Genomic DNA, 26,514 nt, shown 5'->3' on the forward strand with positions numbered 1-26,514 from the left:
TATTATTATTGTAGTCCAGACTGTGTTTTATTCACACACGATCCCTTCCTGGGAAAGGCTGAAAGTGTGAATGAGGCTTTACTAACTTAGTCCAATCGCTAGTTTTGTCATATGACCTGCAGTTATCTTTTCTATTAAGACACAGTTTGAGGCTCAAGGCGGGCACAGCTGGTGTAGTGCCAGAGCGCACAGGGACAGCGCTTTTTCTCTCTCCAAGTGAGGAAAAATAGAAAGTTCGCATAATCCGGTTGAATTTCATATTTTGCCTGCACTATTGTGAGTGCTTCAAGATCCGATCATATGGAGTCACTGGAGAACGCGGACATAGTCTAATCCGGTGCAAATTATAGCCTTCATCAGACCAGCCAATACAGCCAAACAGAGTTCTCCTCAGGTGTAGTGTAGGCGGCATTGTGTCTTGGAAACGTTCACGTTTTGATATAGTCAAATGTATACCGTCTACATATTGTGTGTGTGTGTGTGTGTGTGTGTGTGTTGACAATTAGACCTCCGCTCTCGGTCCATGGTGCGCCAAAATGAAGTGAATCATTGTCACTTTTCTCTCCAATGTGCATAATAAACGTTAGATTTAGGCCAAATAGGTTGTAGTTTGGTGTTAGTGTGAGAAAAGAATGCTCCAAGTACTCCTCCATGACACTATTGTGTGGTTTCCCATAAATTAATTGATATGCCTTTGATGCATGGACCATTGGTGACGGTGAGAGAGGTTTGAAGGCAAAGTCGAGATCTCGACTTTAAACTCGAGATCTTGACTTTAAACTCGAGATCTTGACTTCAAACTCGAGATCTTGACTTCAAACTCGAGATCTTGACTTCAAACTCGAGATCTCGAGTTTGAACTCGAGATCTCGAGTTTGATTTTTTTTTTTTTTTTTTTTTTTTTTTTTTTACCAAAAAAATTTTTTTCCTCCATGTCCCTTTAGGGGCTCCGTAATTTCCAAATGCCTGCACCTCTCCTCATCTATTTTTAGCCAAGAAAGGATAAAAGTCAAGTGTATTTCTTAAAACGTTAAAAGTATTCCTCGAAGTACATGTAAATGTATTCTCTACATATTTATGAATAAACAATGCAGTTGCAAGCGGTCATGCACTCATTTATGTTGAACACAGAACAGTCAGTCAATCAGTGGGCATCATTACTTTAATGGTGACACTGTGCAATCCAACATGTCATTACTTTACATATAAATTATGTATAACAAAGCTTTAATGGAACATTACACTTCTCTATTTACAACTAGCAAAGTTGGTGGCCAGGTGACATCAGACCCGCACTCCCCAGTTTTGGGTTTTAGTGCAGGTCATCATTAACTGGCCGACCTGAAAGTTGAACCCTGACCCCCCGTGGGGCACAGCTGAGGCAAACTGGTCAAGTCTTGGGCCTGGAGTGATCAGAAACAATAAACAAACCGGTATGTCATGATAAAAAAATTAAATAGTGACTATTTCATTTTGTGCGTGTGAGCAGCCTTACTGTGTATAAAATAACAGAGCGATTGAGAAAACGCAGGAGGGAAGTAGAGGGTAAAAAGCAAACAGACATTACAGTTACACTGATGGCCTCAATAACTTCCCTCACGTTGCCTCAGGCCCACCCCGAGGTCTCTGAAGTGGCTCGTTAAGCACAGGAACATCGACTCAATTACCCAGGGCAAACACACGGCTACCGCTCGGTGTTGTGTTGGTTGGCTGTGTCCGTCCTGGGCCATCCTAACCCCTCCCCGCCCCGCGCCCCCCCAGGCCCCTGCCGTGCAGCGCTGCAGCATGTGAGCCCTCTGTGCTCCCAGTGATAGAGTCAAGCTGTTCCTGCTGAGCGGAGGTCAGGGTCCTTCAGTCAGCACCTCGGCCCTGAACAGAGCACACAGGAATCCCCCTTCCCTGCCTAACCAGAGCTCAAACTCAGCTCTCTCTCTCTCTCGCCTCTGGCCCAGGTCCAAATAAACCTGCTACCTCCCTCTCTTTTCCCCTCTCTCCCCATCTCCTGGCACACTGTCACTCCCCTCATCGAAATCATTAATCAGCCTGGGCAGATTAGACTTCAAATAAAAATAAACTAGGCCCAGCAGAGGGTCTTAGGTCCCCCGATCTTTGTGGCAACCCATTCTATTGACAGTCCTCTTCCTCCTCATCCTCTACTTAATAAACCCAAGATGTCCACTACCGCCGGCAGCTAGAACGTTTGAGCGCTTTGGCAAACTTTGCTGCTTTATTTATATAAACAACTGGCCTTATCTTGGAGGGTGATGACTCTTTAGGCCAAACCTGCCATCCATGTAAATACACAGCAGATAACCCGTATCAGTTTGGCAGCAACAAAGCCATTCTACTTTAAAACATCATCCAAAAGCACATATCTTTTTTAGGGATTAAAGGGATTTAATGTTCAACCTGAATGTATTCAGGCTTATGTTTTAACCAGTGACTACTTCATCCTGCCTTCCATTCTTGGCACAGTCAAAAAGGGGAGAATTGGAGGGCAATAGTGCCACCTTTAGGTGAGGCTGAGTAGGACAGTTAAAGCAGAGCTCTCACTGGTATCAACGAGTTGGAGTTGCCCTGTGTTTGGGCTGTGACAGCAGATGTTTGCAGTCCCACTGTATTCTTTCACGCATTGGGATGGAGAAAGCCATGAGAGGAGAGGAAGAGGAAGGGGTCTGCTGGGCGCTAAACAAGCCAGGACTGCCTGGCCTGGTCTTCACTGGCTGAGTGACAGGCGGCCCATCGACTGTTTGTGTGTGTCCATGGGAAATGGGGCGGTGTCGCTGCAGCCACGGCCCTGGGGCTATCCATCAGTGTCATGGGGGGAGGGGTGTGTGGTATGTGTCACCTCCAAGACTAATGGACAGGAAGTACAGCCAGAGAAACAACAATATTTGCAGAATGTATATTCAGAAAAACGTTTAGGGCTCGGTCGGCGGTTCTCGTACGTTTTCAACAAAACTCTGAGCGCAGGCCTTAATCCTGATTGATGAGCCTGTTTATTTGAAAGACGCTCTCTCTGCAGCTCTCCCCTAACCTGATCTATGGCCCTCTGCTTTTAGAGCATAAACTCATAACATTCATGTTTACGGGTTAATCTTACCCTTGGTTATCACAGGACCTGTCAGTGAGACTTACCTGGGCAGACCATGATGATCTGCATGACTTGCCTATGAAGAGAGCCTGTTGCAATAAAATCCACTAAAGCCTTGTGAAACTGGGGGCCATGATGTGCCATAAAGGAGGAGAGGGACAAAGAGAGAGAGAGAGAGGAGGGTTGGACCCAGGCTAACTTTTTCCTTCTGACCCAGAGGGACCCTGTGTGCTCACTAGTGTTCAGACACCGAGGAGCTTAACCTCAGCAGCCGGTTACCGTGGCGTCCAGGCCAGAGCGCTTAGTGATGTTGACCTTGATCAGCTCCTCTGCACAGGTTGGGTGGATGCCTACCGTCTGCAACAGGTGGGAAAATGTTGCTCCACACCTGACACACACACACACACACACACACACACACACACACACACACACACACACACACACACACACACACACACACACACACACACACACACACACACACACACACACACACACACACACACACACACACAGAGGTCATTGTCAAGTTGATTTCACTCACTCTCGCTCACGGCTGACGAGTGTTTCATGTGTTATGAAGCAATATATCAAGTTCAAATATAACTGACAATAGAATATTGTTTAGATACATCTTCCAAAAAAATATATAAAGCTATATTTGTATGTGTCTTTCCTTGGTGTGTCATATATCTTCATGTTTCGTGCAAAACAAGAAATAAACTAAAATGTAGTGTTGAGTGTCATAAAGTAATCAGGTACTGTCAAATCCGACTAAAGTATTCCACTCTGCACATCTTGTTCATTTTGAGAGAGTTAAAAACACAACAACCCAACATCATTATTCTTTAGACGGTTGTTCCATTGGACATAAAAAGAGAAAAAAAACACCAAGTTTACCTAGAATAAAGTCTAGGATTCATTTGACTTACTGGAGGCCCATAGCGAAGCCCTGTGTGACTTCTCCAGCGTTGGGGCCGGTGAAGTGCAGTCCGAGGATCTTCTGGTCCCCATCCCGCTCACACACCACCTGAGGAGGAAGAAAACTCAATTCAAGCCAAGGAAGTCACTGGCACCCTACAGTTGTTCTCTTCGTCTGGTAGAACAGGACAAGTGTATGTCAGAGCTAACTGCCTAGACTCAAAATGGGCAGATCAAAGGTTTGCAGGATGACTTAATAGTAAAACCATTTAGGCTTTAATGTCTTGAGTCAATTCAAAATGTCCTCTGAGCAGCAGTCTGAACCTCAACAACCCGCTACAGGAGGCGCTGCCACTCATGTCCGAATACATGCAGTACAAATAACTAAATTCTATAGTGTATCAATAGTTTAACCTTACCTTTAGGTGACACTGGCTGGCGTCACGCTCTGCGACAGTGAACTCCAGAGGCTTGTAGAAAGCATGGTAGACCTACAGACATAAACACAAACCATATATAAAGGAGAAATTATGAAAAAAAAAATATTACTCTGGATATTTTAGCTAGTGTTTTATGAAACAAGAAGCTAGGATGACATAAGACAAACAAAAAAACCCTTTGCAGTCCTTGTAGTATGGCGAGAATTTTTGAGAGAATTAGAGCACTGATCAAACACACTATATAAAATGGGAATAAAAGGTAATTATGTTCGTTCATCATGATAGTGATTGATTTCAAAGTCCTCACTGAAAACCTGTGTGTGTATTGTGTTTTATTCTACGGGCCAACGTGCCGACACAAGTTGCGAGGGCCGTGCAGCTGTCGGGGGGCCGGTGCTCCAGCTCCTACTCAGATCTCAGCGCGCCTGTCATCACCCTGTACACACCTCAATCAGGCCTCCTGCTCACCTGTCAGTCACAGCACGGAGCCCCACCTCGCCGGCTAAAGCATTTATCCAAGGCCTCATGCAGGTGTTGGCTGGCATCTGGCACGCCGCTCACGTACGCAAGCACGTACAAAACACAGGGCCGCTTGCTCGTGCATTGTGTGCGTGTGTCAATGTTGGTTTAGGGTTTATTGGACATTGTAGTTTTCATGCAGGTCGATGACAGTAACAAGCCACTAACACAGCATGTGTACTTTTCTTTGTAAACGTAGCCATTCATTTATTAGTAAAGTAACAAAGCTCATAACACAGCAAAGTTACAGTCACATTTAGGAATCGATGCTACATCAGTTGTGTTGTATTTGAGTAATATTATATTTCTGATTAAAACATTTTTTCCTTCTCAATATAATCAGAAGTCATTAGGTTATAGCTCATTCATTTCACAGTACGTTGAAGACTTTTACAGACCACTTACAGTGCTGTTCACTTTTGCACAATAAATATGATTCAAAATAATTCTTTACACCTTTTACCCAAGCACTGCTGTTAACTTTATAAAACATTAACAAAAGAAAATTAAAAAGGACATTACATTCTCTTATGCAAAAATATTAGGTTTTATATTCTGAGGCTGTCACAGAATTGTGGGCATTTGAGTTGGTACAGGCCATTCATTTGACTTGAGATATGGACTTTCACAGCTTGAAGCTGTTGTATGCTGACACATGACTCATCTGTCTCACCTCTATGCTGTCTTTTCCAAGCGTCTCCTCTGCCTCCTCCTCAGAGAGACCCACACAGCCGTACTCCAGGGGGGTGAACACTGTGGTGGGCACCTGAAACAATTACCCAATTAATCCACTAGTTATTTGACAGAAAATAGGCCAATTTTCACTTTTAAAGCAAAAGTGTCAAGACATTTCTTTTATTTCCAGTTTCCTTATTTGAATTTGCTGCTTGTCTTTGTCTTATGTGATACAAATGTTTTGTGTTTCTAGTGAGATTCAGTTAAGACAATTTATTACATCACCTTGCACTATGAATTATGACGAACTTATGATCGATATTTTTACCATTTTCTACCCTAAGTGTGTATGTGTGTATGTGTGTGTGTGTGTGTGTGTGTGTGTGTTTTTGTCTCACATTGTTGTAGTTCATGAGCTCCGTGCTGTGACCGGCCAGTCTGCGGGCGAGAAGCCTTCCCGCTTTAACGGCTGTTGGGGTCAATTCAGGACGACCCTGAAACAAAAGACCAATGAATTTACTTCAGTGTGTGTCTGTACCTGAAACACATAAGATCTAGGTCTACTTCCTGAAGCTGCAAATCATTATTTGCATTGATGATGCTATGAGTAACAGCAGTAACATCATATTTGCCTCAGTGTTTTGTCTGTATAGTTCTGGATATCTGCCAAAAAAGACACACAGGTCCAACATAGTCGCGGATACAGAAGAATGCGCGCACACACACACACACACACACACACACACACACACACACACGCACACACACACGCAATTGAATGGTGCAGGAAACAGTAGGGCTGCAGGGCAATTCTAAAGGCATGACTTAAACCTGTTCAATTACCAGCCCACATCCTGTTGTCCAAAACATTCCCTGCACTAATGTGGATGTGTGCTCTGGTATTCCAGTAGCTGTCATCTGTCATTATAATGCATTTCTTTGGCACTATTTTCTGAGAAGTGGAAAAAAAACAACAACACAGCACTGGACAAATTGAGATATCAACAACTGCTTAAAAAAAAGCAAAAGAATTAAAAAGCCTCCCTGCTGCTGTGAAAAGCTGACAGACAGATTGGGGTGAAGCACGACTCATCAAAGCAACCTGTCAATCAAAAACTGTGTGTGTGTGTGTGTGTGTGTGTGTGTGTGTGTGTGTGTGTGTGTGTGCGTGTCATGAGGCCTGGGAGGCAGGAAGGAAGCACACAGCTGGCCGTGGTGAAAAAAACAACACTGACATTACATACAGAAGCCAATGATTAGATGGAGGCTGCTTTGAATATCTTCAAATTATTATTCTGTCAAGTACTGTCTCATATGCGTGCACAAATAAATGTCCTAGCATTAACACAATTATTATTATTTGGTGAAATGAAAATACTACAAATCTGTCTGACCTTTATTCATGGTAAGGACTTGCATCTTAGTGATAAACAGATGTGAGGAAAATGGGTATCCCTTTCGTAAAAGGATAAGGTATTTTGGTATTATAATATAGACATGTTTTTATTGTGCTGCAAGTGCTGTACAACTGTCATAATAAAATATGAATAGTTTCTCTATTTTTTCTTTATTTTTTTATCCTATTTTAATTTGAGTATCTTTTTTGCGGTTTTGTCCCTCTCCGTTTGATCTTATATTAGGCATTTTCTTTGCCTAAAAGCCTGAAGGGAAAAGGTAGGTGGAGGTGGAGCGCTAAGAAGTTGTACTCCTGATTTGAAAACACTAAAAATCTATTTGATCCGTTTGTGTTTTACAACATACTGCCTCAATTTCTTCAATAAAAAAATAAAGAATATTTACTTCATGTCTAGAATAAGCTCGGAATCAACATTTGTTAACTACCCATAACATGTCCGACGTAGGGCTGTCAAGCGATTAAAAAAAAATAATCTAATTAATTACAGGCTCTGTGATTAATTAATCTAAATTAATCGCATATTTTTATACCTGTATATAAACAGCTGTATAGCCTACTACAGTTTGTTTCTCTCTCCGTCTCTCGTAACTTCTGTCTCCACAACAGACAGCGCTGCCACAGATGCCTATGCCGATTCATTCACCATCGTCGTACTCATAGGCAAAAATATTGACGCACACGCACACACACACACACACACACACACACACACACACACACACACACACACACACACACACACACACACACACACACACACACACACACACACACACACACACACACACACACACACACACACACACAGCGGGTGTCCATTTACGCGGGAGACGAGACAGCTAGCAACAAAATTGAGACACACGGAGGAAGATTGAGAGATACTGTTTTGAACCTACACCCACTAAATCAATAATGCACAGACAGACACTGCAGAGAATAAAGTAAGATGTCTTCCTACCTTAATGCTTATTTGCCCGAAGCATCCCATAAACCATCCATAGAGCCCTCGGACCCTTTTATTTCCCCTGCTTTACTTTTCTCCCTTTCACCCGTGCGGGCCGTGTATGCAAGCTACAGGTGCAGCTCGGTGCAGCTGCGCACCACTTTTGCACCGGGTCAAAGGGCATTATAGAAGTGCGATTAATCTGCGTTAATTTTTTTTAATCGCGTTAATTTTTCTGTGATTAATTAATCAAAATTAACGCGTTAATTTGACAGCCCTAGTCCGAAGACCTTTTTCTCTCTTTTTTTCAAATGATCCTGAGCTGATATGTGTTAAGTTTAATTCCAGATTCCTCTCGTGCAGCTGACAGAGCTCTTGGCCAGCTGCTTACGCTATGCAAAGCATTTACCGTAACTGTGGGGGCCGTGGACATAGAGAAAACTTTGGCACACTGTTGATTTTTGCATTCTAAATTAAGACTAAAAGACAAGTAGTGTTTTAACTGCATGGGTTATCAGGGCTGTTTCTGCTGTCAGCTGGGTGTCTCTCGACAAAGCCTACCTCGCTGATGTCACCGAAAGCATAGATGTTTGGCACAGAGGTGGATTCGTCAGCGCCCACGACTATTTTCCCAGTCTCCTTGTTGAGTTGCACACCAAGCTTGTCCAGACCCAGGGCTTTGCTTTCTGGGGTTCTGCCTGAGGTCAGTGGAAGGAAACAACACAAAGAGAATAACATATTAGTCAGGAGAGCTAGAGGCTTTCTGTACAGGGTTGATGACACATTCTGCTGAAGCTTTAAAAAGGCCACCACTGCCTATCCAACACAGAAAATGTGTCCAATAATTACACCAGTTATCAAAACCCTAGTAGGAACTGCAAAGATGGGGGGTATCTGCACTTTCAGTTATTAAAACGGTACAGTGTGTTATATCTAATGGTGAGATTCTAGATTGCAACGCTCCCTTGCTATCACCCTGAATTAACAGATGCAACGGTGGCCTTCAGGGACAAGTAGCTACTTACTAAAGATGGCATCACCCACCGCCTCAGGTCTTTCCACAATATCAAGTGATGAGGTGAATATGTATTTAGTTATTTATTCTTCCAATAGGTGCATTTCCTTTGTGCACCCTCATCAGACTTAAGTTTGTCGTTTCTGTGCTGGGGTAGAAACATGGCGGTGCAACAAGGCAACACGCTCCAATAAAGATATAAAACGCTCATTCCAAGATCAGGTTTTCAAACGGTTGTACGCTAACTAAACACATTTATGAATATTGTATTCCATTGTTACAAAGTCTGTTCTGAAAAATGCATTCTACACACTGAAAGAGATTAAACATCAGTGAGGAATTGCTTCTTTGGTTTGTTTAATCTCATTATTGTAACTTGAATATGTCTGAGTTGTTGGGCAGAACAAGAAAACAAATAATCAACAATAACCAGCTCAATTCGTAAAAATAAAAAAAACAGTACCAGTTTGGGCCTTAAAATACAAAAGAAAATCAAACCCTAATTTTCACATCTGAACATTTGAAAACATCAACGACAACAACATCTGGTCAGCTGAGAGAGAGAGAGAGAGAGAGAGAGAGAGAGAGAGAGAGAGAGAGAGAGAGAGAGAGAGAGAGAGAGAGAGAGAGAGAGAGAGAGAGGAGAAACTGATGAGCAGTGTGGAATTGGTATCCCATCAACCCCCGGGACACCCAAAGGTGTCAGTCCTGACACTTCCTGGGGGACGGCTGACTGATGCTGTCGACACAGCGTCTCTATGGTGATGGGGACCACGGACCATGCTCTTCATAGCCCCTCACAACCTGCCTGGGTAGCATAATAAACACAGGGCCCTGAGCTACCCATGTAGATGCTATCGGAAAGCAAAAATAACAAACCCCCGAGACCCTCTTTCCTGACTGGAGCCGAAGAACAACGTCCTTTCCCCCTCTGCTCAGACCGGGGGGGGGGGGGGGGGGGGGGGGGGGTGGTGGCTACAGGGACCTGTGTGGGGGGCTGAAGACGATGTGTCCACTGGAATAGTTTGCATAAAAATTTAATTTTGTAATCTGCAAAATATCTAGTGAATTATAGTCATTGACTTACTCTATAATGCAATACAATTATTACACTATTAGGAGAAAACTATTTTGCTCACGCCATTAGCTAAAATGTGAACCATAATAAGTGGTTCCATTATGGGCAAAAAGTTATTTTATGGGCTCAGCATTTGTTACATTATCGACCATTATGGGTTAACAAGTCTTTTTAAATATTAGGGTATTATTTGGGTGTATGGGTTGTTTTTGTTGTACATTTTGGTTCTTACAAGCCATGTTATATTGTGATATCAATTTTTGATGATCTTTTAGCAGTTGCTTCAGAGAAAAACACTGAAAACTGTTGTTCTTAAATCTATTAACAACATTATAGTGTGCTATACACAATGTATTGTTATATATATACACACACCTATTAGATGCTTAAAGGAGGGGGTTAAAATGAAGTGTTTCATTAGGTTCAATGGAATTTGTGTTCCAAACTGGTCTACATCCTGTTGAGACTTAACCTCCCTGCCATGAATACACATTTCTCAGCTGAACTATAAATTACTTGATATTTTCCGCATCAATTACTGCAAAAATAGTCAGTCTGGGCCAGCAGAAAACCATATCAATAGGATCTGACTGTTATGTATAGACTTTCTTCTTACATATCTGGCCTTCCTGTCTGCAGGTCCACTCACTGATGTACTGTAGCAGTGACCACAGCTCCATTGTACGGCGAGGACACAACAACAGTGGGCAGTCTGATAAGGGACTTGGTTAGAGCCGGGACACACACACTGTGGTCCAATCTGAACAAAGCCTGTTGTGACATTAAGAGGAAGCCTCTAGACTGCTAGGCTAATTAGCCACAACAACTCTCCATTATTTGAAATGAAAGCTGGACGCTTATCTGATCAATCAAATGAACAAAGACAAAAGGGAGAGCAATGTGAGAAGGGGACGCTGTTTTTCTTGGGGAAAAAAGATTGTACAGGATGCCAAAATTTGATTGCACGTTTCCATTTCAGGCCAGAAAAAGATTTTAAAGATTCAAATCAACTTCAATAGTTGTAGAAAAAAAAACGTGCAGCGTCTGTGCATAATTACAAATGTCAGAAAAACTCACTGCACATAGTATAGATTGGTGTGTAATAGTATCACCACTGTGCCATTTGAATATGTGTGCACAAATTAGATGTGTGTAACCCAAACCTTAACCTTCAAAGTCATAACCATGGCGTGTTATGCTGGGTTTACACGAGAGGACTTTTAAAAGTCACAATTCACAATTTGAAAAGACTGAAGACTGAAACCCTCTTACATCTAAAGACAATCAACTCACACCTGAAGACAACTAGTCATTAGTTTTCAGTCACAGAGTGAGATTTTGAAAAGACAGGGGGTCTCACATTGCAAGACTACAACTAGATTCCTTTTGAGTTTAATATTATTTCCGCAAACGCGATAGTGATCATTTAATTAAAAAAAGTTCATTCAATATTCCGAGCGGGGGACTTCCTTTAGTTATTTGACCATCTTTATTTGCTGATCTCGTCCCCCAATAACTTTAACTCCTAACCCTGTATTTGATGGTAAAGTGTTAAGGTTGCGCGGCTGTCAGCCTGGTTCTCCCGCCGAGGCTTCAAGGAAAAAGTGTCCAAAATAAGTGCCTGCACAGGCGGACACAGGTCGCGACTAATGCCGCTCCTCCTGCGTCGTGCTTGGTGCATGCGAGAGTGTGACAGTGTTTACGTAATTTTGCTTGAGCCAACCCCTTAAGACTAACGATAATATCAAACATGTTTGATAATGTTGGAACGTCAAGACGGGAAGAAGACTGGCTGAAATCGTGTCGGAAGACCACCATACACCAAACGACTGAGATTACGTGCGCGCACCACAACTCCAGCACGACTTCTGTGATTTCAGTCTGACATTGGAAGATTGTCTGCGACTGTCAAATCACGTGAAAAGTCGTGTAGTGTAAGCCCAGCATTACTTGCGTTTTCTGCATGCTGTTATTCAGATGATTATAATCACAACATGAGCATTCATGTCGTTCTACTCAATACTTAAATAACCATTGCTTTAAAAGAACTTCAATTGAAATGAACCTTTAAATGTTATTGTTTTAAATCAGCAATATCTTGAAGTAAAGATCATAAAGTACCTTTCTTTGCATTCATTTGATTCTCAATCTAGATAGACTGAGGGCCCTAGTTAATTTAGAAGGTAACCATGACAGTACTTTGGAACTGACATTTAGTGACTCATAGTAACCATTTCCTTGCCCCAAAACTAATAGGAATAATAAACAAGTCTATTTTCAATCACTTTGTTTAAATGCCTTCTTCCATTTGCACTGCAATTAGCAGACATATTGAAAGACAGAAAAGCAACATCACTACGTCATCAGTAACCTATAAAACTGAGACAGGCAAACCTTCTATAAACCAACTCGGAAATGTTTTTAAATGACATCCTTGAGTACTGTAGAGCGCAGTGAGAAGGAAAAACTAATGTGCCCACTGTCCGCATGCAGACGGGAAATGTGGAAATGTTGTGTTTCCTGGTGTGTTTCTGTGGGCACACCTGGACAGGGGAGCGGCCCTGAGGCCAGGAAGGCACAGGGGAAAGGTGGAGGGAGGCTGGGTCGTAGAGAAGGATGTAGCAGACGCTGGTGATACTGTCCCCCGGTCCCCTCTGGCCTGTAATAACTCCACAGAGGCCTGGGACCCTGCCTGGACACTAGTGTAAGGTCACAGTAAAAGGGAAGTGGCCTTGTACTCATAACTCCTGCGTGCACACATCAAAGAGCAAGAGGCCAGACCGTTACTGGTTCTCACTAAACTGTATGGGAACAAAAGCTGTCATGGATACGGCCGGGTCCTCGCAAAGGGTTCAGCTAGTAGCAATAACACGAGGATATTGCCGCTGGTGTTATGACAATTTCAGGAAATTGTTGTAATATGAAACCATTTTTTGATAGGAGGTAGAGAAACTCAATATTGTGGTGATTAGGGCTTGTGGTGATGTTGGTCTTACTAACAAAAACGTGCAAATAGTCTGGTTCACTGTGCATTGAAATCTAAAATTATTTTGCTGGGTCTCAAAATGTCAAGTGCTGTGTTGAGTTTGGATGGGAACACCAGCTCTAAGGAAACAAAAGGGTTGCAGCATCTCACGCAAGTCAGAAGACCTACTGATACATGCAGTCAATGCAGATCTCATTCTCACCAGCAGAAACACACTTGGGACGATGTGGGAATTGAGCCACAGGAGGGAAGAACGTACGTCATCTCAGCTGCGGGGTCACGCACATCCTTGTCTCTGTCACACGCACACAGAGCAAGTGAGGGCACTCTCCTCTCTCCCCCCTTCCACCACAACAGCACTCAAACATGGACTGACAGCGAGTGTGCCTTGGTGAAGTAGGCATTAGAAAAGCTTTGTTGTCAGATATTCAGAAGCACTGCGTTATCTTTGTAACCGCTCAACAAAAATAAACCGACGGCAGAGGACCTGACAAATCCATCCAATGTAACTCATAGTGATGGTAGAATAGGAGAAGTGAAACGATAAAATAAGAGTATGGATAGATGAAAAAGAGGAGGCGGAGGAGGAGGGCTGGTGGTAGGGATGGCAGTGACAGGCTTGGTTTCCGGTAGAGCTGGCATGAGCAGGAAAGGCCCAGAGAGGGAGAACAAAGAGGGGGAACGCAGTGACCCTGTGCCTGGGTGCTTCCTGCTCCGTCTCCAACCACAGAGGCAGCGCTGGGTGATTAACACTTCCCCTGGCCATTCACATCACTCAGGCTTTATTACTTTGTTTTCAGCCTTGATTCCTCTGCTATCTGCTGACACTGCACTCTATTGAGGATGACAATGAAACTGATGGTGGCACGGACAACAGTCATACCAGGGATATGTTTCAGGGATATTCATATGGAAAACATTACGAGTGGTGTATGACATGTCTTCTAAACGGGAATGAGGAGATAATCACTGCATTGGACAGTTCTGTGAACTGCATCGATATACTAACAATTTAACTCATTTTTAAGTAAATTTTCTTATTTAGGATTATTAAAAATGGGTTTATAAGAAAAGACTGTTGTTGTTGTGCCACAGTTGCTTCAATACTATAAACAGGATGGGTACACATGGAGCGTTGCAATCTAGAACTTTGACCACCAGATGACCTGAAAAAACACGTTATTAAACAATACACCTTTAAGAGGACTGATGCTGACATGGGACCCCACCACACACACACACACACACACACACACACACACACACACACACACACACATACCCACCAACTGCCCATAACACAGAGTCGTAGGTGTCCTTGTGTTCGTTGCCTGTTTGGGTGTCAGTCCAGGTCACCTGCAGGGCTCCCGAGGAGAGTTTCTCCACACTTTTGGGGACACACTTCTTCAAAAACTTTGTCCCATATGCCTCCATGTAGTCCGTGACCAGGCCCGCCATTTGCTACACAAACCGAAAGAGAATATCCACCTTCAAGCATGCCACATCTCACTATAATAATGTTAAGAACATGCAGATGACCGATAAGGAGCAATACCTGATCAAACCCGCGGAGGGCGATGCTGCGAACCATCACTGTGGTGTCCAAGCCAATGCCAGTGAGGAAGCCTGCACACTCCAGAGCAACATCTGAACAAGACTGGCTTGAGGATTACAATACTTTATTTGCATGTGCAGTTCCACCACATAAACACTGACACTGCTGCACAATGAGAAGGTAGCTTGTAAAATAAGTCATACAGAAGAATGTAAACTAAAGGAGGTCATTTGGTTTATCAATAGACGGGATCAAATGTATCTTTGAAAACGTATCTGAAGGGTCACAATGTAGCGACACATATGGCAACCTGAGTTCTAAAAACAGGTGCCAACTGTTCTGATGCCAATTTTACTTTCTTATTAATAATTCATGTATATATAACTTTACTGTTTATTTTCTGATTGCTAGTGGTTCATTATACACTAGCTCCATTAACATGCTCCCAGGCAGACAAAGGATACAGCTGGCTCCAACCACAAGTCTGTAAAAAACAAATCAGAAGAAGCTGTTAGGCCAACTAATAATAAAATAAAAATACATTTCATCATTTGTGCAGCACAGTTCAGCCAAGTAAAATAAAGCAACTCTAAAGTTGAAACTGTTTACTTTAAATCCTAGAATTAAAGAGGTGATGAATTACAAAACTTCACAACCTTAGACGGAGGTGAAGAGGTGTGAAGGATATGTAGAAAAAACGGGCAGTGAAAGCTGGCTGTGTGTGTGTGTGTGTGTGTGTGTACTTTCAGTGTAAGTGTGTTGGTGCACATGTGTGTGTGTGTGTGTGTGTGTGTGTGTGTGGTCCAGGTGAATCACCCTTCTAATTCAACCCCTAAGATCTGTGGCGTTGTGGAGGGCTAATTGCCAGCATTTAGTCTAATCCCTGCAGATGGGGTTTGCCATGTTCAGGGCTCAAGTCCACACATCAGCGGGCTGAGTGATGGCCGTCACCCTCATGATGAGGCCCTACTCTGCCATGTTTTTACCTCTCCTTCCCTCAGGTCTGCTCCACCTGACAGCTCTGGCTGCCTGCGGCACATCCTGCTCATGTCCATGCTAACACTAAGCACTAAAAGCCCTGGTGCCCATTTTCCCTCTGTCTGTGTAATGCACAGCTGCACTTAACACGCATTGTCAAGTGGCTTAAGGAAGATTAGGTAAAGAGCTTTGGCGTGATTCTACACTTTCATCACTGAGAAACCGTCTCTTTTCCCCTAGCCCTTCTTCCTTCTCATTGTACGCTGGTCTGGAGTCTGTACAGCTGCTACATTTTTCAACCCAATATGATCCTATAGATCCTGTACAAACCCTCTGAACCCTTTGAACAATGGCTAGCCGCAGACATTCCAAAGAGCATGGAAGCTTTATGCTGTATTTCAGACAGACAACGTTGGATGTGAAAAATGTTTCAGTTGTAATTTCAGATTTCCGACCTCAAAGCATTCAGCTGCACAACATTAAGCAGAAAACATGGCTGACTGCGACAAAATACTCTTTGGAATGTCCATAGCTAATGGAGATTGAATGGAACCCAAAAAGTCAGAAAAAATATTCTTCGTGAAGTTGGGGTTAATGGATCTAGTTCACAAGTAGGAACTCAGACTTTGAGCGGCGTTCAAGTCTTATTTTTCTAGTAGGAGGTCGGAATATTTAGACTTCCCATTTGTATGGAACGCAATGATTGTTTTGTTTCTCTATAACTGTTGGACGTTACGCTGGAGCCATCTGTTGTTTTTCAGAAGACTGCTGAACAACACAACCCAGAGTCAAAAACCACAAAACAAATCAAATACCGCTCCAACCCATTAGAGTACTGGCCTATCCCTAGACCCGTTCCACAGTCCTGCTGGCACGTGCTCAGTGCGTTCTCCTGATAGCAGTCAGCTCTGGGCTTGGGCCCTAAGGCCACATCTGTCGCTCCATAACCCATTAGACAGCCATCACTCGTCTGGACCCCCTCCCACACCGGGCCTGCCGGCAGGAACAGGCCCTTGGACCTCACCTGCACAGCTGACAGCTCGGCAGCACAACAACATCTCCAGCCAGAGTGTGTGATTTAGAAACCTAATAGAGGAAGCTAAAGCTAATGCTAACCCACAGCTAACAGCCTGCGGGGAGATAGAGGACCCCACTAACCATCACACTCTTACATCAAAGGACTTCCTGAGTTCAAGTGGGTTTTCTGAATGGATAATTCTGCTTCATACACAAAGGTGAGTGAATGCTACAGTGGTAATTGGTTAAGGATGACTTCATTCATGTTGTTTGGACTGTAAATGATTTTGCATTGCCACCAAGTGGTCATCAACCTGAACAGCATACATATTCCTATAAATGTACACAACATTAGAATACCGCACATTTTAGAATTTTTGAATTAATATTATAGAGGAACTTAGTCCAAAATAAGGTATTATCAGCCAAAAGATAAGAAAAGCATAACAATTAAAAGCTCTATGCCCCAGGTGCAGTCTTCTTAGATACATACTGTATATGGAGCTTAAATATCAGAATAATTATTTCCGCCCTTCTGTCACCGAGAAGCTAACAACAACCACAGCGCAGGTATACCACAACCACTAGTCACCGTCTGCACGTTGTGCCAAGAGGAAACATCAGGGAAAGACCAATTAAGCAGGTGATGACAGGGGCTAAATGGCTGGATTAAAGGGCTTGTTCTGTAAAGGTCAGGATGCACGCCGCTAATCTCAATCACCAGGCGAAGACAGGCTGACAGGAAGGGAGAAAAACAAACTGTATGTCACCCATGAATGATTACAGTGTGTGTGTGACAGCGGGCGAGGTAGCACGGCGAGGCGTAAATGCCGCAGATGTTAAAGGTTCTGTTTCGATGTATAGAGAATGGCGCCAGAAATGCTGCACGTACAGTATGCATACAAGGGGGAATATATTTGTTTGGATGATCAGCTTCTTTTATTTTGATGTTGATATATCAAGACTTTCCTTTCAGCATTATGGAATAGCTGCATACTGTCAATAACTATTTGATAATGCAATTTGAAATAAAAAGAGGTGTGTGTGTGTGTGTGTGTGTGTGTGTGTGTGTGTGTGTCCTCACGTTTTTCCAGGTGAGTCTTTCAGCCAGAAGATGTCATCACTGGTGAGGCCATGCTCCATTGCCCCAGGGATCTGTATCAAGAGTTAAATAGGATGACACTTACCACCTATCAACAAATATGGTGTAATGCTTTAGGACCACATCCGACATCACTTCTGTGTTTTTGGCTATTCTTACCCGAGGGTGTCTCATTCTAATGTGTTATCTGCCTGGTAACCAATCAACCAGCAGGTGTTGATTGTGTATAAAGAGAGAAACATAATGATGCTAGCAGTGTTACTTACATGTGTGGGGTAGTTGGGCCGTCCACCTGTGGCCACCACAATGTTCTTGGCTGTCAGGATGGTCTGCAGAACAGAGGAGGGAAATGTTAAGTTACGGCCTTTGTTCATTATCCTTCAAAAAACAAGGAAATGTCAAATGAAAGCAAGTGGTCTCCACAGGACTCTGCATTTAGGTGATGATGGAAACACTTTGGAAGCACTGAAACAAGTAACCACACTCTCCGGCATGGAGGCATCCATAGAACTTAGGATTCCAAAGTTGACTATTAAGATAACACACTTCTATTGAGTAATTAATAAGATGAAAGAAACATAAGATTTATTTAAATGCAGATTTGTTTTACAATGTTCTGAAGATATAAATAGATACATGAATATGTTAATGTGGTGTAATGTGCAGCCCACCTGTTTCCCTGCTTTACTTAGTCCCTTAACCGTGTGTTCATCCACCAGGCTTCCTTTCAGGTTCAGATACTTCACCTTCCTGCAAATCACACAATAAACAGCATGTTGCTCCTGGTGGTGTATGGTATAGTCATTGCTGTCAAGACTGCAGATTGAGATCATGTAATATGTATTTTCCTTATATTATCGTGTTTTATCCAGCAGGGCTACTGATGAGATGTTGAGTTATATCTCTTTGTGGATCTGTATCATAGATGATAGGTGAGCATAAGAGATAAGAACAAGGCACATTTATTAAAACTAGGGCTGTCAAGCGATTAAAAAAATTAATGTAATTAATTACAGGCCCTGTGATTAATTAATCTAAATAATCGCATACTTTTATGACACTTTTATGCCTGTTTATAAACAGCTGTATAGCCTACTACAGTTTGTCTGTCTCTCTCTCGCTCTCCGTCTCTCGTAACTTCTGTCTCCTCCCCCCAGTCAAGTTTCGAACTAGCGCCGAATTTTCTCAAAAAAACAAGCAGAGTAAATGACGACTTTCCATCTCCCACAACTGAGCTGATTCATTCACCATCGTCGTACTCATAGGCAAAAGTATCGAGAGACACACACACATACATACATACACACACACACACACACACACACACACACACGGGCGGGTGTCCGTTTATGCGGAGACGAGACAGCTAGCAAACAAAATTGAGACACACGGAGGAAGATTGAGATTGTTGCACCCACTAAATCAATAATGCACAGACACTGCGGAGAATAAAGTAAGATGTCTTCCTACCTTCATGCTTATTTGCCTGAAACCGTCCATAGAGCCCTCGCCCCCCTTCCCCAGCTTCTCTCTTTACTTTTCTCCCTTCTACCCGTGCGGGCCGTGTAAACAATTGACAACAGGTGCAGCTGCGCAGCACTTTTAGAAGTGCGATTAATCTGCGTTAATTTTTTTTAATCGCGTTAATTTTTCTGTGATTAATTAATCAAAATTAACGCATTCATTTGACAGCTCTAATTAAAACATTTCATTTTTGATTATTTTGATAAGAAAACCTTTATTATTATATTTGGAATAAATACACGTAAAATCACTGCACTGTGCCTCCCTGATGTCTAAAAGCCTCTGTAGGCAATTTGTTTTATTAAAAAGGAAATAAAATCACAATGAGCTTGGGCACATTCACACTGAGGTTAACACCTGTTTGCCCCGCAGCCAGACACTCAATCAACACATGGACGCCCTCTCAATCCTTCAGCTGTGTACTAACAGAAATGTACAGCCTTCAGCAACATTTAATTCCGTGAAAGATTAGCAACAAGTTAAAGTAAAAACAGGCATGACCATTACTATTTCACAATTTAGGAAATCTTGTTTTTGTGAAGGTTAATAATGGAAAATATTTTAAAAAAGCAATGCCATAGTAAGGGTCTAAGGGTGAGATAAGTGGATGAGACCTGGATCTCATTTAGACTGAAAACATTTAGACTATTATGGGCCATACATACACTAATGCTCTCCTTAAGGCCAGCTAAACCAGCCCTCAAATAATAACTCCCTTATTCCTGCATACATTAATGACTTTACATAAACTATTGAACAGAACATCAGCATTAAAATAGATAAGTCTGAAGCAAGCAGAGAACTCACTTGTCCTGCAGCTGAACTCTGTGGCCCCAGTTGAGAGACCTGACGTGGTTTTGAATAGCCCCCGCCATGGTGGCCCTGAAAAACACCACAGGCAATAATGTAAAAAGACCTGACCAAAGTGACAGACCACAGAGGAAAAGAGGCTTCACGCTCTGTGCCTGTGTTCACAAGCAGCTTTCACATGATGGGCATAATAATACTGAAACACCATATATTTAAATGAATCAATTTATACATGCAGTGACAAATGTCAGTGAATGTTTGCCTTTGTAAAAAAAAAAGTAATAGCATCAATTCCATTGCAACTCAAGAACAACTTTTCCACTGTCCTACTGCCATTACATCACTAGATGGCGCTGTTTAGCTACTCATAAACATCCATCAACCTACCAGTCGTGGCAGATTGGTCCTGAGATCTGCCAGCCATACTTCTGAGCATCTTTGACTGCAGTGCCAAGTAGAGCAGCCTGGTGCATGAGCTTCTTAGGAATGCAGCCCACATTTACACATGTACCACCAAGACCCCACTTGGTACCTGTTCGGAAAAACAATTTCCCAGATGACACAAAAATAGTGTATTTCAACAGTATATATTTTTGATAATAGTTGAGAGATTTTTTTTTTACCTTGAAGAGATGGTTCCACATAATCTAAAACAGCAACATTCTGTCCCAACTGTGCCGCTGTGTACATGGACATATTGACAATGTATTATTAGATAGAAACCATTGTGCAAACGTTAAGGAATAACATATGTCTCAAAGTATCTCACCTTCTTTGGAACATGCCAAGCCTCCTGAACCTCCTCCAATAACCACAAGGTCATAGTCATACTTCCCTGTGTAAGCATATTGGATGATCAATACAAGATTTAACCTACTGCTATAGCAGGGTTCTGGCAATTTCAGTTATAATACATGTGTAAACAACACTTCAAGAAGCATTCTTTACTTCAGAATAGCCTACAGCACAGTTCAGTTTATTTATGCTCACGTATTTAACCTTCTTTTATTCTGTACTTAGATACTTACTATAGTGATGTAGCAAGCAGCGTAGTGTTGATATGTTGTAGGTTGTAATAAGGGCTGTTTGTTGGTCTCCATGCCAGTTTGACTTACACACCCATGACTCAGCAAAGTCAGCTAGCTAACAGCATTTATTTTTACATTATAAGATTAGTTTGCGTTAGGTAACCATTCCGGGGCAAAGAGTGAACAAAAGTAAATCAAAATAGACCCCAATTATTTTATTATAGGCTATTTATACCAAAGAGTTGTCAGAACATTGAAACAAGCGGCCGAGGAATTACCATAGACTGTATGGGAATTACATTCACTCCGCTCGAGACAGTGCCGAGGACATGGTCAGCCGAGGGCAGCAGGTGTTTGTAATTTACACTAATTATCAGGTTGACAAGAAGCTCCACAGCAGTTACATCAGCACTGCTGGTTTGGAAGTAAGCCGCGTGTATAACGGGAACACCTCTAACTATTCACGACACCCAGTCCCTTTCCCCGTACCTCAACCAAATGAAAGAAGGACACTTAGTTACCTGTCAGGTTTCTTGTCAAAACGTGCAAACAATTAGACCTTTTCCACCGGTGTCTTCCCCTACAGAGGGCAGCCATGTTGTTATTGTCAAAGGACCCTGGGCAGACATGTGGTGGCTAGAGAATCGCCTGAACAGAAATAGGTCAAAATACACAATCGACTCAAAATTCAACTTGTTTCAATAGATTAGATACAAATAATATGTTGTTCACATTGAATAAAAACGAATCTCAATAATACATAGATATAATGGGATAATCCTGAGATGTAATGCAAATGATGTATGCACATTTTATGCATGCAGGACATAGGCTACTACCACTATAGTAAATTAATAAATAAATATTTATATACTATCAATGGTCTGAGTCCATTAGGGCTAAAAGTTTCTCCTCTGCTAAACAGCAGTAACTACTTTGTCTTTTTAAAGGTCAAACATTAAGATTCCAAGTTCAGATGTGTTTGACCTTTTAGCCAAATGCAAGCTCACTTATGTTCCTCACATTGTGCCACTGTCTTTCATTCAATTTTATAATGGTCACTTATTGGCTTATATGCATATAGTCTAAAAAGTTTCATAGTAAAAGTGGACTGGAGTTTGACTTGCAGATCATATTTTCCCCTCATTTCCTGTCTAAAGCCGGAAATAATTGGATTAAAGATGCAGGTGCCTGTTAAAGTGCAGGTTCTAGTTCAGCTTTATTAGGGCTGCTGGAGTTGGACAGTTCGATTTATTCCACAGGGCTAATGCTTTCTAACATGGAGGCTTTAACACTGCAGTCATCTGGTTTACTGACACACTGGTGTTATGAAATCCCTCCACTGCCTCATAAAGCATACACTACGTAATGCCATCTAATCAGATTACTTATACATGTACATCCACATTGTGGCAGACAGCAACATGGACTGCATGCATTCGGCGCTGCTATCCCAATTTTAGATTTTTTAATGAACATGATGGTAAAATAAGACACAGAGCCGTGCAACACCTTCTTTCCAGGCATGGTTTATTGAAAACACACCAAATTTATACTCTACAAACCAGTATTTTTCCGTTATGTTTAACAAGCGTAATATTTGCCTCTGGGTATTAGTAAAATTAACATAATACATTCTGTCACTGTGGCATCGCTTCTGCTCGCTACGAAAGCATTAACATCTGTAACTCCTCTAGGAAATCAAACCCCACTTTTTTTCCAATTACTATCCTTTTAAAAGTTTATAATACAACGTAATACAAGGCAGAAACCCACCAACAGTCTAAAACTACTTGGGGTTGTGGGGAACAGTGGGGTAATGAGGTGGGAGGGTGCAGGGTGAATGAATGAGTGAGGGAGTTGAGTGGAGGAAAAAGGGAGGGAGGGTGACAAGGGAGGGGAAGTTAACAGACAGGATGGAGAGATGACAGTTGAAAGGGAGGGATAAAGTTATAAAAACACACTTATCTACCATGGAAAAGGTTAAGGCACATGATAGGTACAAACACATCTGCTACTGAGTACAGTTACTTTATTTTGACGGTCTGGAATCAGTTATATCTACACAGGTAGGTGTGTTTGATTCGATGTGTGTCCGTGTCCTGCATTTATTTTACAGCACAGTCGCTTGGCTCTTTATTTTGTAAAATGTACAACGCGCTGCACATCCACAAAAATACCATAAAACCCTTTTTTTAATTTTTTTTATCAATGCATGTAAATACAGCTCCAGGACCTTTGGTTGTGGCACTGCAAGGTCGCAGTCAGGAATAGACAGTCATGTGGGTCTTTGCTGCAAGGGTTCAGTATTGTCCAATGAAAGCACACACTTCTGAGGACACACAAAAGGGATGCTGGGTATTATTCTAACTTTTTTTTTCTTTTTCAAACCTCTGGATTAAAATGTATACAGTAAGTTATTTTTTTTTTGTAGTTTATTGATTTTTACCACAACGTACACCTTTGTAAACACTGTGTAAAATATGCAAGCTTTATAAAGTCACATACGTCACAAAGAGAAATCAGACTTCAACGCAGGCACATGCCGTTCGCCTTGAATGACGCATGAGTGACACCGACTTGGATTGGATTCTCTTTTCTGTCTCAGACTTGAGGCCGTCCACATGATCGCTACCATGGAGTCTGTGTGCCGTCTCACCGAGCGAGAGAATAAAAATGGCAAAATGATTCTATAGCTCTCTCTCTGCTTTTTCTACATCCTTCCCTAAACCGTTGTAAAAATATATACTTTATGACCAAACGTGATGTTTCACTTTGTACAGTGTGATGCAACTCTTTTTTATGTTTGCCTTGAACATCCGGATCCATTGGTCCACCTGTACTTTCTACCTTCACGTGAATGAATGAGTTAATATCCAAATGACACCACAAGAAAACTGGCACTTGGAAAGAATATAATATAAACATCTGTACAGTTTTTTTTCTTCATGCGCACTACTGAATATTTCTCTTTAAGATGCACTGGTGAAGGGGGGAGGGGGGGGGGAGGTTCAGGTTGGGTGGTAAATCGGGAGGAACAAATAAAGGGACCTTTTTTTTGTATTACTAACACTGCCATCTCTTGTCTATCCCATTAACCTCTGAGCCCTCCAGAGTGTCAGGGGCTGTCAAGACAGAATGTAATTCATCGCCTTTAGAAAGAACACCGGCGGATAAACCTTTTCTTTCTGACAAATACAAAATATAAATAGGTGATCGTCGGCGTAAAGCGACAATATTTGACACACACACACACACACTTCAGTTACGTGGTTATTTCTTGTTTAAAAACACCGTGAGCCTTTATCAAATGAGATGTGCTTTCCAAATAATCTGATATTGATATACAACTAAGAAGTCTGTCATTTTCGTTGTTGTTTTTTTCTTTCCTTCATTTTCCGTTTTTTTTTCTTCTTTTGACCCTAATATACATTTATATAAAACCCAACAAAAATAAAAAAGGCTTTTAGGTCTATCCTTTCAACAGGAGGAACAACTGTCTGCCTCTCTTCGCAAAACACACACATCATTTATAAACAGAATGCCTTATATCCTCTTTAATACACATCATTAACAAAGAGCAACCAGCCAGGAAACTTGTGAAACTGCGTCGCGACGTGTCTTGATTGGTTACCCGGGTAAACACAGCTCTCTGTGGGTGAGGGTCAACTCATGACCACGTAGAAACAGATTTTATTGTTTCATTGAAGCGAACTCTCTCAATGCAGTGTGAGCAGAAACTGTTACTCCGTCTGATGTACACACTATGTCACTTTTCTTCCCCCAGACCACAACCTACAGACTCCTCGCTTTTCGCTTTATAAAAGTGGACATCAACCACTTTTGATTAAAAAAAAATCTCAGTGCACTTCTTTCTTTTTTTTTGCTGAAAAAACACAGTGAACCAAATGGATTGTAAGTTTATGAAAGCGGGCTGCTTGGAGTACATGTTTATCCACTATGCTACAGCTCCTCTCCGGCTCGGTTTCTCTCCTTTTTCTTTTTTCTTTTCCCTTTTCCCCGTGTCCATCCCACCATTCTGAAAACAAACATCCAACGCCCTTCAAACACACCAGTCCATCATACCTGTTCATCTAGAAAAATACCAAAGCTGTGACAACAAGCTGAAAGTCAAATTCTCCAAAAGCCACAAAATTGAGGCTTGAACTTCTTCCAGATGTGAAAACCGAAATGGAATTTTCCCATTTCTTCTTATACAGGTTTCCTTCTCAAAACACGTTCCATTTCCTTTTCCATTCACTTCTCCAATCACCTCGCTTTGTCCCTTCTTCAAATGTCCATTCCTTCACCATCACTGGCCTCTGTCCGTCATCCGTAAGAGCTCAACAAGAGTCAACACTGTAAAAATTCACATGATGTCCAGTGGGAATGTAGGTATGAGAAAGTAGTAGGAGTAGTCACTTTTTTATTTTATTTTTTTTTTCATTTTTCTGAAAAGCGTGAGAATGCTGGCTGCTGCTGCTGGGTAGTCGCTGTTGTGAACATATTCTTTTCTTTTAAATCCTTTTTTTTTCTGTACAAAGTCCAACTCCAAAGATGAGTTCCACGTGAAATGGCAGTGGTGATATGGGAGGTCTTCCTCAAGCCAGGGTGGTTGCACTGTCCGTATTCTAAGCCTGAAGCACGTGGACAAGAGAGAAACATATTAGAAAAAAGCAGACAGAGTTAGAAAATACAATATATGAAGAGTTTCAGTCCAAAACGCTACATACACACACTGTAAATAAATGACACCCATTGAGACGGATGACGACTATAGCGTGATTTGAAAGATAAGGTGGCAATAGTAATTTTTTTTCTTTTCTTTTACTGTCAACAGCAAAGACCAAAACTAGTAATGACTCAGTCTGTCTCCCAGTACTTCCCTTGACCATTCACTTCTTCTGAATATGTACACCTGTAAAGCCGTATTTTCAAATTAACAATGGAAGAAAATGACTTTGTAATGTAACATAGGTCCAATCTAGTGATTATTATTAACCTACTCCAATTCCAGTTCTGCCCAACTTATTAAGATCGTATGTCAATTGTTGTCTCTACAGCTTGTTGCATGGCTTAGATAGACTGTACTTGGTATTTGCATTGGTGAATGTTTAATTCTTGATGTGTAAGAGCCGACTTTTGTGTCACTAAAACCTAGATTTTCACAAAAATCGGTCAAAGCGTACTAAACAGTGCATTTGTTGGGGTCTATTTCCAGCTGCAGATTAACACGGTTGGCTTGCTTGTAGGTGGTACACAGGAATAAGACATATCAGGCTTTGGCCTCACAGACCATGTTTGTTAATAGGATCTATTCATTCCCTGGTTTTGGTCTTTTTGTGGGATTTGTTGACAAAAAAGAAAATGAAGAATACCAGTAGAATTTTCCTTACACATAATAAAATA

General features: G+C 41.9%; 2 protein-coding genes across 3 annotated transcripts in view; both read right to left on the bottom strand.

The window, feature by feature from the left end:
• Positions 1–1,778: 1,778 nt before the first annotated feature.
• txnrd2.2 (thioredoxin reductase 2, tandem duplicate 2) lies at positions 1,779–21,703 on the bottom strand. The gene is made up of 17 exons (XM_080043911.1): positions 21,627–21,703; positions 20,847–20,912; positions 20,701–20,757; positions 20,465–20,609; positions 20,075–20,149; positions 18,415–18,493; positions 18,010–18,072; positions 17,726–17,796; positions 15,111–15,130; positions 14,647–14,738; positions 14,378–14,552; positions 8,574–8,710; positions 6,051–6,146; positions 5,651–5,743; positions 4,438–4,509; positions 4,030–4,127; positions 1,779–3,482 (listed from the first exon to the last, which is right to left on the bottom strand). Exons 1-17 carry the CDS (start codon positions 21,700–21,702, stop codon positions 3,359–3,361), a joined length of 1,539 nt encoding a protein of 512 aa, XP_079900037.1. The 5' UTR covers position 21,703; the 3' UTR covers positions 1,779–3,358.
• Positions 21,704–22,668: 965 nt separating this feature from the next.
• The window catches only part of arvcfb (ARVCF delta catenin family member b), a 123,752-nt gene continuing 119,906 nt past the window's right edge, over positions 22,669–26,514 (bottom strand). For both annotated transcript variants that reach the window (XM_080037599.1, XM_080037598.1), the window contains one exon: positions 22,669–25,742. In XM_080037599.1, coding sequence (XP_079893725.1) covers positions 25,737–25,742 — 6 coding nt within the window. In that variant the 3' untranslated portion in view covers positions 22,669–25,736. The remainder of the gene's footprint in view (positions 25,743–26,514) is intronic.

This window comes from Ammodytes marinus (assembly GCF_949987685.1).
Source record: "Ammodytes marinus genome assembly, chromosome: 2".
NCBI lineage: Eukaryota > Metazoa > Chordata > Actinopteri > Uranoscopiformes > Ammodytidae > Ammodytes > Ammodytes marinus.

What these genes read in the sequence shown, in the direction of transcription:
- txnrd2.2 (XM_080043911.1), bottom strand. Translation starts at nt 21,702, where the DNA reads ATGGCTGCCCTCTGTAGGGGAAGACACCGGTGGAAAAGGTCTAATTGT. An exon ending in GGACCAATCTGCCACGACTG is followed by an intron (nt 20,150 to 20,464) that starts GTAGGTTGATGG and finishes GGTGTTTTTCAG; the next exon opens with GGCCACCATGGCGGGGGCTA. An exon ending in CCCTCCGCGGGTTTGATCAG is followed by an intron (nt 14,553 to 14,646) that starts GTATTGCTCCTT and finishes CGGTTTGTGTAG; the next exon opens with CAAATGGCGGGCCTGGTCAC.